The sequence below is a fragment of the Musca autumnalis genome, unplaced genomic scaffold (assembly GCF_047663935.1).
Source record: "Musca autumnalis isolate F117 unplaced genomic scaffold, ASM4766393v1 scaffold_4, whole genome shotgun sequence".
Classification (NCBI taxonomy): domain Eukaryota; kingdom Metazoa; phylum Arthropoda; class Insecta; order Diptera; family Muscidae; genus Musca; species Musca autumnalis.
This window is the reverse complement of record NW_027411977.1, coordinates 46,356,475-46,371,709: the sequence shown is the minus strand read 5'-3', so window position 1 is coordinate 46,371,709 and position 15,235 is coordinate 46,356,475. Positions and strand designations below refer to the sequence as shown.

At 36.7% G+C, this 15,235-nt stretch overlaps 2 protein-coding genes across 4 annotated transcripts in view; both read left to right on the top strand.

Moving 5' to 3' along the window:
* LOC141403880 (G-protein coupled receptor Mth2-like) overlaps positions 1-15,235 on the top strand; it is a 536,210-nt gene that overhangs the window by 203,023 nt on the left and 317,952 nt on the right. The window lies entirely within an intron of this gene.
* Positions 12,615-15,235, top strand: part of LOC141402925 (G-protein coupled receptor Mth2-like) — a 42,094-nt gene continuing 39,473 nt past the window's right edge. Inside the window, exon 1 of the mRNA XM_073985050.1 lies at positions 12,615-13,088. Within this exon, the coding sequence (XP_073841151.1) occupies positions 12,615-13,088 (474 nt within the window). The remainder of the gene's footprint in view (positions 13,089-15,235) is intronic.

The following is a 15,235-nucleotide window of genomic DNA, read 5'->3' as shown; positions in this document are numbered from 1 at the left end:
TGTCATAGGGGTTTTTGCATCTTTCAGACTATTTTCTCAAGAAGTATAGACTTGCTTCTGAAGGAGGCAGCAAGTTGTCTGCAAGTTGCTTCAACATAAATCAAAGTGATTTCAGAGCGGGCCTTAAAGTGAATTTATCCGAAATTTTGTGAGGGAGGTACCCGAAGGAGTGGACAAATATAGTTCATATTCAAACCTGATCTATGTCTTGTAGGACTATTAGTATGTGTAAAGTATGGAGCAAATCGGTCACTCCATTCAAGAGCTATCGTGAGCACACTTTTTCCGAACTTTTTTGAACTTTTGTGGGGGAGGTACCTGAAGGAGTGGACCTATATAGCTTATCATCGAACTTAAATCGCATCATCAATGGGCAATATAAGAGAGGTACATGCTGCTATTAAGCAGCTGAGCGGCAAACAATCACGTACCACAGACATACTCAAAGATGGAAATGGTAATGATCTCACCAACACAAAGGAGCAACTGCTACGCTGGCTTGATTTCTTCTCCGCATCGAGCTCTGTCACAGTCTCCACCGATGCGCAGGGTTACGTCTAGAATGAAAATAGGCGCATGCCTAGAAAAGAAATCTCCACTGCCACACCTAATTTTGCAGAAGTACTTCAAACACTATCCAAACTGAAGAACTCTAAAGCGCCTGGCCCAGATGGCACACCTGCAGAACTACTGTAATATGGTGGCGTACCCATCGCAGAAGCTCTCACGCCGATAATTAAAAGTATCTGGGAGCATGAGGCTATTCCAAGTTGCTGGAAGGAGGGAGTAGTCGTAACAATGCCATAAAAGGGAGATCTGAGACTGTGCAGTAAATGGAGAGGCATCACCTTATTAAATGCGGTCAATAAAATTCTTGCGTCGATAATTCTACAACGCATTTCCCCTGCCTTGGATAACATACTAAGGAAAGAGCAAGCAGGCTTCAGACCAGGGAGATCTTGTACTGACCACATCAACACAGTACGCATAATCATCGCGCAGTCTATCGAATTTAACAGCAGTTTATGCCTTCTTTTTGTGGACTATGTGCGAGCTTTCGACACAGAATCCAGACCAGACCAGCACTATGGGATGCACTGAACGCCAAGGGAATCCCAGATAAAATTATAAGACTCATTCGCGAATTATATACAGATGCGAAATCCAGAGAACGTTTTAAAGGCAAAGAAAGCCTGTCCTTCGAACTACACTCAGGGGTGAGGCAAGGATGTGTCCTTTCGCCCACACTGTTTCTCCTACTACTGGATTGTGTACTCCAACAAACCTACATCGAGGTCCGTAAACGACTTTCTCCATGACGTCGACTACGCTGACGACATCTGCCTTTTTGCACGTCGCTTCTCCGATATCGAACAAAAGTTAGAGCGACTGTTAGCTATTGCAAATTATGTTGGCCTGAAAATAAATGCGAAGAAAACCAAACTAATGCGGATCGGTTCTAATAACACAGCTCAGTTATCGCTCCATGGGCAGCTGATCGAAGATGTCGACCGCATCTCTTACCTAGGAAGCACAATCTGCAAAGACGGAGGTTCAAATGCCGATATACCGACAGAATAAACAAAGCCCGGACAGCTTTCCACACTCTCTACACAAAATCTGGAGAGCAAACAACTTATCAACAAAAACAAAGCTCAACAGCTATTGAACTGTGTAAAATCTGCCCTCTTGTATGGTTGCAGTACCTGGAGTACAACGCAGGTCTCTCTTAGGAAGATTCAAGCCTTTTACAATAGATGCCTGAAACAAATCCTGCGCATTTTTTGGCCTAACTGGGTAACTAATGAACAACTTTACGTGATGGCGAACTGCAATAGAACATGAAATCCGCAGACGCAAATAAACATGGATTGGGCACATTTTGAGGACACCTCCTAGTGAAATCTCAAGACAAGCTCTAGATTGGAGCCCACAAGGTCATCGAAATCCTGACAGGCCTCGAAATACATGGATCCGTGTTGTGAAGAAGGAATGTCTCTCTTGCAATCTTCCCTGGAACCAAGCAAAAATTCTAGCTAATGATCGACAAAGATGGAGAGAATTTGTAGACGCCCTATGTTCCTCGTGAACTTTTATATAATTTACAAGTTTATTTTAAACTCTGTAACTTTTTATAAATAAGGGGAATATATGTATATACACAATGTACGCCTCAGAACCGTTCAATCCTATATCGGGTATAAGACAAGGCTGTTTACTTTTTCTGCTTGTCGTCGACAAATTCCTCACTGACACAATCGATTACAAAAATTGAGGAATTCACTGAATAAAAGCAATAGCGAATGACACATTATCCTGCCGCATGTTTGTAGGGGCCCTATGCTCCTCAAGGAGTTAAGCGGGAAAGAAGAATATCTAAAGGAATGGAACGACATGATCCGTGTTGGAATTGTATTTTTGTGAGTTATTTCGTCCACGAAACACTTTATATCTCAAGAAGAACTTTTTGGAAAAAAATTCAAAACGATCCTCAAAGTTTCCCTAATTTTATGCGGGAGGTACAAGAAGGACGTTACAGATATAGTCCATATTCCAACCATATACATGATTGGGTGATATAAAACGATGTGCAAAGTTTGGACCAATCAGAAACTCCCTGCGAGAATTATTTTGCGGATTTGCAATTTTAGTTGGTCTCTTTGGGGTTTCTTGCATCTTTTAGGGCATTCAAATCTTTACGAAAAGGGCTCTTAAACATTATTTTTTCCGAATTTCGTTTGGGAGGTACCTGAAGCAGTGGGCCGATATAGTCAATATTCGAACCCGATCTATATCTGGATGGAATAACACGAGGTGTAAAGTTTGGATCAAATCAATTGTTCCCTTCGAGTGTTATTGTTCATACACACGCAAAGAAAAAATATTTTTCGGTTTTGTTGGAACAAAAATATTTATTTTGGTTCCAAAAATGTGTTTGTTTTGTACAAATATTGTAATCCAAATCCAAAAATACCATCTTTTGTTCCGAACATAGAAAACAAAAACAACTTTCGAATTTCCGCAATATTGTAAAAATCGTTAACAATACCGACTGTAGGAACAATCATAATCTAAATTTTTTACAAAACATATTGTCAGCCCTGAAAACCAGATACTAAATTTTTTGATTTGAGTGTATATACTTCTCATATACACTTTCCATACAACTTTGATGTAAATATCGCGTATAATATTACGAGCATTGACAACAAAGACAAACAAAAAGCCACAAGCAGCCACCACAACATAAGGAATAATTTAACACCATAACAAACATGAAAAGGAAAGAAGAATGAAACAAAACAGAAACAAATAAAAACAAGAGTCTCACAAGACATACACACAAAAACAAAGGTAAATGTCATACAAACACACCACAACTCACCAACATTGTTTTTTCAACACGGCATCGAATAGCGAGAGAAGAGAAACAAATTTTCGAAGAAAAGAGAGAAATATTGTTCAGTTGACACAAACTATTTTTGGATTTACAATACTACATGAGGAATCCAACAATATGTTAACAATACATATTTTGCTCTTGGAATATTGTTGGATCAAACATATTTTTTTCTCTGCGTGGAATTTTACAGAGGTACCCGATATGGTTCGAAAATTGGAATTTAATATAATTGTGGGCAAAATAATATGAATGCCTAATTTTTGGAAAGAATTGGTCGATCCGTTCGAGAATTATCGTGCACAACAGCCAAACAGACAGACGAATGTCTCCAAATTGTCTGAAACAGATTTCGTCCAAACATACTTGGGTCTAAACACATTATTTCGATGATGCAGATTTTTGGTCATATCAAAGTACATATAACCTCTTTAGCTTAAAGGCTGAGGGTGTAAACATTTCAAAGCGATCTGTGAGGAGCTCCTAAATATCACTTTTTTCGAATTTTGAGGGGGAGATACTCGAAGGAGTGGTACAATGTAGTTCATATTCGAACCCCATCTATATCTGGAAGGAATAAAACAATTTCGGAATAAATCCCTCCGATAGTTATGGTTCACACAAATTTAAATCGACGGTCTAAAACCTTTATTTAGATGAGTCACATTTTTGTTCGTATCAATGTGTATAACCCAAAGGCTGAGGGTACAAAAACGGTTGCGAAGTCGAATATTCATTTGCTTAACTTAAGAATAGAAATGCAACAAATTTGGGGTGTAAAATGAAGCCATAAATTTGGGGTGTATTTTCAAAAAATATTTTAAGGATATTCATTTAATAGTTTGTAATATGTAACTAACTGATGGTTATACTTTTTTTATTTTTATACCCTCCACCATAGGATGGGGGTATATTAAGTTTGTCATTCCGTTTGTAACTACTAGAAATAATCATTGTAGACCCCTCAAACTATATATATTCTTGATCAGCGTACACTTCTACATCGATAAAGCCATGTCCGTCCGTCTGTGGAAATCACTCTAGTGTCCGAACGGGTTGAAGTAAGTGGATGAAATTTTGGGAAAATATGTTATATTTACGTAGGACTTTTGGTATTGAAAGTGGGTTATGTAGGTCCACGCTTTCGTATAGCCCCCATACAAAATGACGCGTGACACATCGTCGTTTTAAGGAATTTTTAAGATATTTGTCCCATTTTACCACCCAATTGGTTGTAATTTGGTACTTTGTGTCTCCAGAGGCCAAAAAATATTCCTACCAAAGTTGGGTTATATAGGTCCACATTTTGGTATAGCCCCCATATAAAGTACGCGTCATTTTAATATATTTTGAATGTATTATACCCATTTGACAACAGAATCGGTTGACACTTTGTATTTTGTGTTTCCAGAGGCTAAGAAACATTTCTACCATAAAATGTTCATATAGGTCCACGTTTTGATATAGCCCCCATAGGACTATATCTCCCCATTTTCGGTATTTTGAAGGTTTTGGCCTCATTAATCCACCGAAATGGCTGAACATTGTGGCGGAGGGTATAAAAAGTTCGGCCCGACCGAACTTAACGCTTTTCTTACTTGTTCTAATTCTGTTGAATTGAAGTTTTCAAAAATATTTTCACAATTTAAGGAAGTACAAAGTTTTTGTAAACATATTCAAATATTTTTTAATGACGGAAAGCGCGCAGGTCGTATTTCTTATGCATTTGTTTAACATAAGAATAGAAATGCAACAAATTCCGACCAAATTCGCCCAGAAATTTTGAAATTAATAAATGAATAGCCAGTAAGGAAAGGATCAAAGTCGGGCCGGGCCTAACGTATGATACCCTATCGCCATATCGCTTGCTTTTGTATGTTATATACAAATGGGCAAAGACATATTTCTCCTTACCATCATAGTGTGTTGTAAGGTATAACAAGTTTTTTTGTTCTGAATATTATACGCACCTAAAAGTATGCAATAACTATTAATTATTTTCTAAAGCTATAAAAGAGGAATATGTTTGTTTGATTGTTTATTTGTTTGTAACACTGTGCAACATTTTTAAGGTGATCTTGTGCAAACAATTCGAACTGAGGATTTTTTGAAAGTACAGCCCCAAACGACAAGAAACCCTAGTTGGGTTTTGTTGTGTCAGATCCAGCTCGGATTTTATGGTCCCATCTAAACATAGTTAAATATTGAGTTTTTAAAGAAATTCGGTGCTATATCTCTGAAACCAATGCGAACATTCTTCTGACCTCTGAAGCAAATTTGTAGATAATGGCAAGAATAAAATATTTGGAGAAATAATGAACTCGAAAAACTACATTTATTGCCTCAAATTTCAAAATATATGCAAAAATTCTCCAATTTTTATACATTTCGCACCGTATCTCCAAAACCGTTAATTTTTTCTGAAAATATTTCTAATCAAGATATCGATCTGAAATTTTTACCGTAAACTCGTAGTGACTAGAAGATAATTTTCCCTAGAAATCGTCAGGATGGGTCCACTTTTAGGTATAGACCCCCATAACGGTACTTCCACTTTTTTATTAATTTTAAGATTTTGTCTATATTTTAAAAGTGAAATCTCTGCAATTTGACATTATGTGTTCTTTGGTAGTTTTAAACATCTTGCGTAGGTCCATGGTCTATAGACGCCTCCAAACAATAGTATGCTAAGTCGACTCAGCATGTTTTCAAGTTCTTTACATTTTTATATTTAACGTCCTTTAACTTAAATTCTGTCAAATTTTGGTAATGATCGGACAATCCGAACAGAAGTTATAAACAAATATTTACTTAGCATAGTACTGAAGGTCAAAGAAATTTCCAAACTTTTAGAGCTTGTCCTGCAAAACTCGCTTTTCAGAATTAGCAAACTATTATTTGGAGGTGTCGAACGTCCTTTAACTTAAATTCTGTCTAATTTTGGTAATGATCGGTCAATCCGAACAGAAGTTATAAACAAATACTCAAGTTCAAAAAAATTTCCAAACTTTGAGAGCTTCTCCTGCAAAACTCACTTTTTAGACTTAGCATACTATTATTTGGAGGTGTCGATATAGACGTACCTCCAGTTTTTTTTTTTATAATTTCACGATTTTGGTCATATTTTCCAACTGAATTTGTTGCCATAAAACATTTCGAGTTTATAATCTGAATCAAACATTCTTGCCAAAGTTCATCAATATATGTCCACATTTCCGTATAGTCCTATATCATGTTAACTGCCGATATTTGACATATTTAAGTATTTGGCCTAAATTTTCTACAAAAACGTTTTTAAAAATCATAACATTTTATGAATTTTATTGTTGACAAGGGTTAATTGTTAACAAGTTTCAACAATATGAGGCACAGAATATTCTTACTAGGTGCGTTAACATATGGACCAAGGGCGTACCAGATTATATTAGATGCAAACAATATCCTATAGGTCTCAAACAGGGAATATCTGGAAACTAAGATGTTTTATGATATTATATTTTTAGTCGCTAGGATGGGTTGGCATCTATTACAATAAAAAATAGCTTTAGGATATCTCGATTAGGAGAGTTACCAGATCGACTAAAAACATTAAACAAAACCACACTTGTGGTCCTGCTGGCCAATTTAACAATTCTAAGTTGTTTAGTTTTCTGTGTGGTGCTAATATCTCCGGCAGGACTTCCGCGTTGTTACTTTCAACGGCAGATAATTCTAGAAGTGGCATGTATTTTTCAAAAATAATGGTGTCTTTGCAAAGATAGTGTATACGATCTAACAACTTAGAGAAATCATATCCCGCAACATCAATGCTGACATTGACAAAGTACTTTGAACACCATATTTCAAAAACATACAAATGTAAAGACACACATTCATACTGTAATCCTAAAAATCATAATTTTTTATAAAATAAGATCGAAACAAAATGCAAAACAACAACACCGATTGCTTGAAAGCACCCAAAACCCTGTACTAAACATTCACGAAACTCCGAGTATACTCAGTATAATGAAAACTGAATACCGCTCGGCAACTTTCGGCAAACGAGATAAATTTTTTTCTAAATCTGGACACTTCCACGAACATTTAAATAAAAATAACGTGAGGATCCGCGATGATCCAAGGTACTAAAAGTCTATTTCTTTTCTCATTATTAAATAAAAAACACTCTCAAAAATACATTTATAAAGAGATCAATTTTACTACAAAATAAAGATACAACTTTATGATGTTATCAATTAAAAACAATAACAATACCATTAACTTTAACTTCCATTTCTTACTATAGTAATTTTACACATTACTTTTTTGTAGTATCACTTGTAACTTGTCACTACGTAAAAGGAAATTTCAATGTCTCAATTTCTTCAAATGGAAATGCCTATTTCCTTGGATCTGCTGTTAGAAGTTGTAAAAAGAAAGCCGGAATACTAAAATTTGATGTGTCTACAATAGATTTGAATAGTTACAATCATAATTTATAGACATAGATTTTTGTATTTTTGTCGCGGGCTGGGACCACAGTGTAATGTAGTGAAATCCGAAATGCGAGAATAAACTGTTGGTGTGAACTGTTTTTGAAATACGTGTTGTAAAAGATATGATGCAAAATACCGCTGAAGCAACATGAAGTAAGCATTTTAGAGTTTTAGAATGTTCTAAAGAATTGTTGAGAACTTTATTCGGAAGATTTTTGTCAAATATTACTTGGTTCATCTACCAATAGTTTAGCCGATACTGACCAGAATTTCAGCAATTATGTAAAATTTTCTATATTTTATAGATTTTGATGCCCTAGATGGAGTTTTTCGTGTATGTTTTTTTCAAAAGATAAGTTTTACTAGTTTAGGGCTACAATATTGCTAAAGACAGCAAGGCCAAATTCCTATTCGTTTCTGAGATAAAGGCCTGATAAATGCAAAAAAGTGTATATTTTCCGGCCAAAAAAACGGAACTGGATCTGACAGGACAAAACCCTACTAGGGTTTTTGTAGTCTAAATATGTACTTTCAAAAAATGCATACTAGAAGTTGTTTGCATTTGCAGTGCTGCATAGTGTAATTTATGGACTCGAAAACTATATAATTATACCCTCAGCCTTTAGGCTAAAGAGGGTATTTACACTTTGATACGACCAAAAATGTGCCTCATCGACAATTTTGAGTCGATCTAGCAATGTCCGTCCGTCTGTCTGTCTGTCCGTCTGTCTGTCTGGCTGGCTGGTGCGCACGATAACTCTCGAAGGGATCAATCGATTCGGTTCAAATTTTGGGTATCGAAATATTTTGTCCAGATTTGATTTAAGTTCGAAGATGGGCCATATCGGTCCACTCCTTCAGGTACCTCCCCCACAAAAGTTCAACAATGTTCGGAAAAATTGTCCGCACGATAACTCTTGAAGGGAGTAACCGATTTGGTCTATACTTTGTATATCGTAAACATTCTACAAGAGGAAGATGAGGTTCCAATATGGCCTCAATCGGTCCACTCATTCGAGTACCTCCCACACAAAATTTCGGAAAAGTTCAGTTTAGGGCCATCTCTCGAATCACTGTGATTTTTGTTTTAGCAACTTGTATTCACTGCCCTCCATACGACCGCACAAGTTTCATCAGGGGCACGTCCATACTTCCTGAGAAAATAGCCTGAAAGTTGTTGGTTGGAGCGCAAAATAACTCTAGAACGGATCTGCCGATTCGGTCCAAATTTTGCCTTAGTAATATTTTGTCCAAACATAGTCTAAGTTTAAAGATAAGCCATATCGGTCCACTCCTTCTGGTACCTCCCCCACAAAAGTTCGAAAATGTTCGGAAAATTTGTTCATACAGTAACTCTTAAAGGGAGTTGCCGAATTGGTCCATACTTTACACATCCTAATATATCTACTAGATATAGATCAGGTTCAAATATGGACTATATTTGTCCAATATCCCGAAGTGTGTAAAAACCCCATATGGCACCATACACGCAGAGAAAAAAATATTGTTGGAACAATCATATTCTAAGAAAAAAAAAACGTATTTTAAAATTCCTAAAATATGTATTGTTGGCGCAACAAAATATTTTGTGTCATCATGTTCCCTAATAAAAAATATATGGTTGAAACAACAATATATATTTTCAGACTTTTAAAATACACTATTTTGTTCTTAGAATATTATTGTTCCAACAATATCTCTTCTCTGTGTGTATGTAGTGGCTGAAGATCCACTTCCATAATGGTCAATGTTGATCCATTCCTTTTAGTATCTCCCCCGCAAAACGTTTGATTCGTAATCCTAATGAACATTTTTGTCGGTTCAAATTCCCAAAATTTATAAAAACCCCTAAATACATACATACGTTTTTTTTGGAAAAAATTGTTTCAATATATACAGGCTGAGGGTATATCTTTTATTATATTATACTTTTTTACTTGTTTTTTTTTTTTAAATCCGTATTGATGGAGATATGGATATACGATTACAGATATACTCTCCAAATTTCGAAGTAGTTAATAATGAAATCGGTTCATAGCTCCCATATATATTTTGGAGCGACTTCATGTATTTGATGTACCTACCGAACACACTTTGTATGTCCAAGCCCAATGAAATTGGAAATGTGCGACGGAATTTGGTCTACAAATAAATTTACCAAATTATGTCGAAATCGGTTCAGATTTGGATATAGCTCCCATATATATTTTCGACCAATTTGATGTACCAAACACCCTCTATATGTCCAATCTTAATGAAATTGGGATTTTGTGTTCGAATTTCGTGCTGGCCCAAAATGCATTTTTGAAATTGATGTGCAGAATGGGGTGATCGTGAGCTCTTATTACACCCTACACCATAGATTACGTATATTCAAATCAGATTTCAGCGATTTCGGTTCGATGATATGGGTAAAGTTTTAAAAATACCGAAAATCGGACGGCACCTTTCTATGGGTGCTACCCCTGGGCATAAATTCAAAATATTAAAAAAAAATTTGGGATAGCTTAGCGCCTTTGCTCTGAATGTCTTCATTAATACAGGTCAATTTTGTGGAAACGCATTTAAGTGCATCGTCAGTACAACTCAAATAAAAAATGGAAAAGTGAAATGTACGCCAACCATCAATAGACTTCAATCAATAGACCCGCATCAACCTCCAAAATTTCATGAGGATCCGATCAAAATTCCCACCTGTAGTGTGATTGCACAAAAAATGGAAAAAGGGAGGCATTACCGACTATTGCGATATCTCTGTTGTTTGACCACCTATGACAACTTACTTCACATCGTTGTAAAGGTGATATTTTCTACTTTCCTTGCCAGTTTTTGCTTTCAATATACCTCTTACAGAAGAGAGATATTCGCTTTGAAATAAAACGTTGGCGTTTTCTGCAAATGCGTTTTTTTCACTTTCCGACCCCTGAATAATATCCGACCATTACCAAAATCAATAGGTTTCCTTCTCTGTGGGACCCCCATTAACCACCAAACAAATTTTGGGACGATCTGATCAAAATTGCGTCCGGTAGCGTGATTTCAAAAAAATGGAAAAATGGGATGTGTTACCGACTATTGCGATATCTCCGTTATTTGGCCATCTACGCCACCCCATTTTGCATAATTGTAAAGATGGGATTTTCTACTTTCATATCCGGAATTTGCATTTGGAAAGTTCCCAGCCAAAGCTGTGATATTCGTCATTATAATTAAAATCGCAAAAGTGAAAAGCGATACCTTCGTTGTTTGAGCACCTACAACTACCTACGTTACACCGTTCGAAAGGCAATATTTTGTGATTTCATTGTCTGATTTTGCTTCTGATATACAGGAGCTGAGATATTCGCTTTGGAAAAAACGTTGACTTTTTCTCCAAATGAGTTTTTTTGCCCATTCCGACCACTAAATATTATCCGACCATCACCAAAATCAATAGGCTTCTTTCCCTCCGGGACCTCACGTCAAACGAGAAATTTGGTGATGATCAGTTCGACTCAGCTCATCGAATATAGAAGTATGGGTCTAGGGCTATTATTTCGATGCGTTACAAACTTTTTGGCCAAAACCAACTCTCTCCACATAGTGGTGTGTAAATGATAAAAAAGTAAAAGTATTTTCCATCCCTGCTTTGGGATGTGCTTAAACTTTACGAAAAGGATCTCAAACGTCTCAGTAAAGTGGTGGAAATGATCTCTGTAGCCGCCCGTTTCCTTACTCTCCCTCTTACTATTGTTGAAGTCTTTTTTCAATTGAGGTAATTACTCATAAAATCCTGCTCAAATCGATGTGTTACACATGGTTCTGGCATCTGATGAACTGGGCTGCAGGGTAACCATTCTCTTTTTGTCGAAATTCAAGCTTGTTCTATCGGCAACACAATAGATCCACATAGATTGAACTCATCCAACAAATTCTGGAGACCTTGTGTGATTGTTTGAGCTTTACCATCTCTCAATTTGAGCGCAGTCAACTTAATTACTTTAGATTATTTTTTTGATTAAAACTGCCTTATATTCAAAGTTCTCAAGTTGTATGCCGTCCAAGTGCATGCTCAATTTCTCCAGATAAAAGTTACTTACCAAGAAGTCCTTCAACCGAACAGTTTCCATGTATAAAGCCCTGTGTATTCCAAACTGACATGGGGTTGTGATTTGAATAACTTCAGCGGTAGGGTGCTGGAACATCGTTGCTGCCTTACTGGACGACAGCTTTGAGTTTTTAACAAGGCGTCTTGCAATGTCTGTTGGGTTATTTTTCATTTTGCTCGTTGATCGTGTATTGGTATCCTCCTAAGGACAATCTGTACTGGTGTCGGATGAGTCCATGCTACTTACGAAACATCGCTGATATATTAGCTGATCTACAGTGGCTTCCATTGCCCTATTTCTGTTGGATGGGTGGATGGTATTGGCAGCAGCAAATTTGGCGCTGGAGTAACCAATGCGGCTTTTGTTCTCAATTTTTAGTTTGTTGGGGTTCTTTCAATTCAGTTGTTTCAATGAATCAAAGTTACAAAGTTTCCCTATGAAATATTTTGTGGTTTTGTTGGTCTTAAGAGAATTCAAAAGTGAATTCAAATCCCACACTCGGCATATTCTCCATTGCATCAGTAAGGTATTGACTAAATTTCCCTTCGCAGTTTGTAGTAAAAACTGTTACCCACTGGACGTATTCATCTCTGTTAAGTAAATATGGAAAATGGTCTTATCGTGTCGGTAGTCAGATTCGCACTGACAATGCTTAGCGTAACCTGCATAGGCTTTTTTGTTGTTGCCACATTAACTGGTCGTGAACAAAAATGTAATTTTGCCGATACCGTTGATCTTACAAATCATACTCCTTTTCAAAATGGTTCATATCTCTATGATGGCGTAGTGATTCCCGAAAATGAAACCGCATTCTACACTTACACCCTAATGTTTCGTCGTAAATCCCAGCCAGCAGCAAAGCACGTGAGAGGTTGTATCTGTGATGAATCCAAAGGTAGATTTTGTACGAAGTTATGCTGTGAGCGAGGTGAATTTTTCAATCAACCTTCACGTCGTTGTGAAAAATTGACGAATAATATGCCAAACGAAATGGAGATTCTATTCATGAATGAAACTGTAAAAAATGTAAATATCTTCGATCACTTCATCGTACAAATTGGAAAACCGTGTGAAAACCCTGAAGAAATTTCTAAGAAGGATAATCCTTGGTTATTGGTGGAGGTAAGCGATTTAATATAAAACAAATTTCTGTTGAATGATAAATTATATGTTGTGAAACTTAGTAGATTATTTTTACTGCACACCGATTCCAAATTAGCATCACGCGAATAAAACACAACTGGGAATGTTTATAACCGCTTGAAATGAACAATACAAGTTGGAAATAAAATACTTAAAACAATGAGAATTTACCAAGGCCAATTACACTGTGCAACAAAATTCAATTTTTTTTTCAAAATAATGGGAAAACCCGAACACATTATGATAGTAGAGCTAAAAATATGAGACACGTATATCGGCGTTTTTAAAGTTTACGTCGGAAAGTAAGCAAAATAGGCGGGGCAAGTTCCGCCCATTTTTAAAATTTTCGAAATATTCGAGTTTAGATATCTTGGAATCCTTGCATTTCAGGTATATAGTGTCTTTGGCAACTTTACTAAGGAGGGTGTGGGAAATATTTGTGTTAAAACTTTTAACCCTCATGCGGTTCAACAAAGGGGCCTTTTTTGTACTTTTTTCGAATACCTCTCAAAAACTCATTAAAAATGTGATCGTATCAAATCCGAATATTCTACAAAATTGTTCGCCATAAAATTTTACTACAGGTCTCAGAATACACCAAATCTGTAACTCTTGTCTAATCGCCAGGAATCTCTAAAAATGAAAAACACGTTTTAGGGTTAAAGTCGGACTTCATCTGATTTTATTCAAAATTGTTCCACAAAACATAATTTTAGGGAGATGATGTCAGAGACAAAAGTATTCTTCGTAAAATTTCACCATAGGTCACTAAACAGTTGTACTCTGTCTTTCGTTACGAACGGTCGCAAACAATCGCAACAATCAAGAGTAATTTTAAAACTTCTTTCACCAACATACTTGTGTTTACATTTCATTAAGATAATTGATAACGCGTAAAATCTGTCAAAAAGAAAAAAGACGAACAAACTGCAAATGGGCCGAGGGCCTCCGAAAAGCGGGGCTCACCCCAAGAGCAGGTCAAGTGCGTTGAAACACCCCAAACCATCACTGGTATATGGAGGTAGTATTGGCTCTGACCGACCTTCAACGTCACGAAATAACAGATATAGCATTTTATCTGATCCACATGAAATGGATACCACCCAAGAAACTAATATCATAGAGGAAGAAAAAACTCCAAAACCTCCACCAATTGTAGCTGACAGTAGCATCCCACTAAGAGAGGTTCAACATCTGCTGGGCGATGATTGTACCTATAAACGCATCTCGGTGGGTACAAAAATTTTCCCCCTAACACTCGAAAAATATGAGTTTTGTAAAAAAGCTCTTAAAGAAAACAATATCGAATTTCATTCGTATAATTCGAAAGATAATCGTCTTTTTACGGTATTCCTTCATGGTCTGCCAAAAATCAATACCGAGGAAATAACTAATGAGCTGGTTAGTTATAATTTATCACCTACTTCAGTAACTGAAGTAAACACAAAGTACAGCACCATTCACGACGCTGTATACAAAGTACAGTTTCTTCGTAAAAACTTCTCTCCATCGTACTTACAAGGTATAAAAACAATAAACAAGGTCTGGATCACCTGGAGAAAACAGAAACCGAAAACCAACAACAAACCCACCCAATGTTGGAACTGTATGATGTACGGACACGGTGGGGAACATTGTAACAGACGACCAGCGTGCATGATATGCGCCAAATCGCATCACACGAGTGACTGTCCGTTTAACAGCACAGACAAAAGACCTGCGGTATTTACATGCTACAATTGCAAGAAGTTCGGTAGAGAGAGAACCGATCATTCAGCCAACGACATCAACTGTCCCCTTCGCGCTCATTACCTTGAGGTACGTGAGAAAGCTACATCAAAACAAAACAGAAAATCACCTGTTAAACGAAACCACACAATTGCTAAATCTCTGGAGAGAGAACAGTTTCCATCAAACAATTTCGCTCCAGTTCAACATCAATTCAGAGAAACTTCGCGCTCCTATAGCGATCAAACGAGAAATACAAATCAAAATGATCTCTTCACAATTGATGAGCTCTTCGGTATTTTTACCTCCGCTCTTAACGAGTTGAGCAAATGCACATCTAAAGTGCAACAGATACATGTTGTTATGACGATGGTTAAGCATGCTTATGATCTTAAATA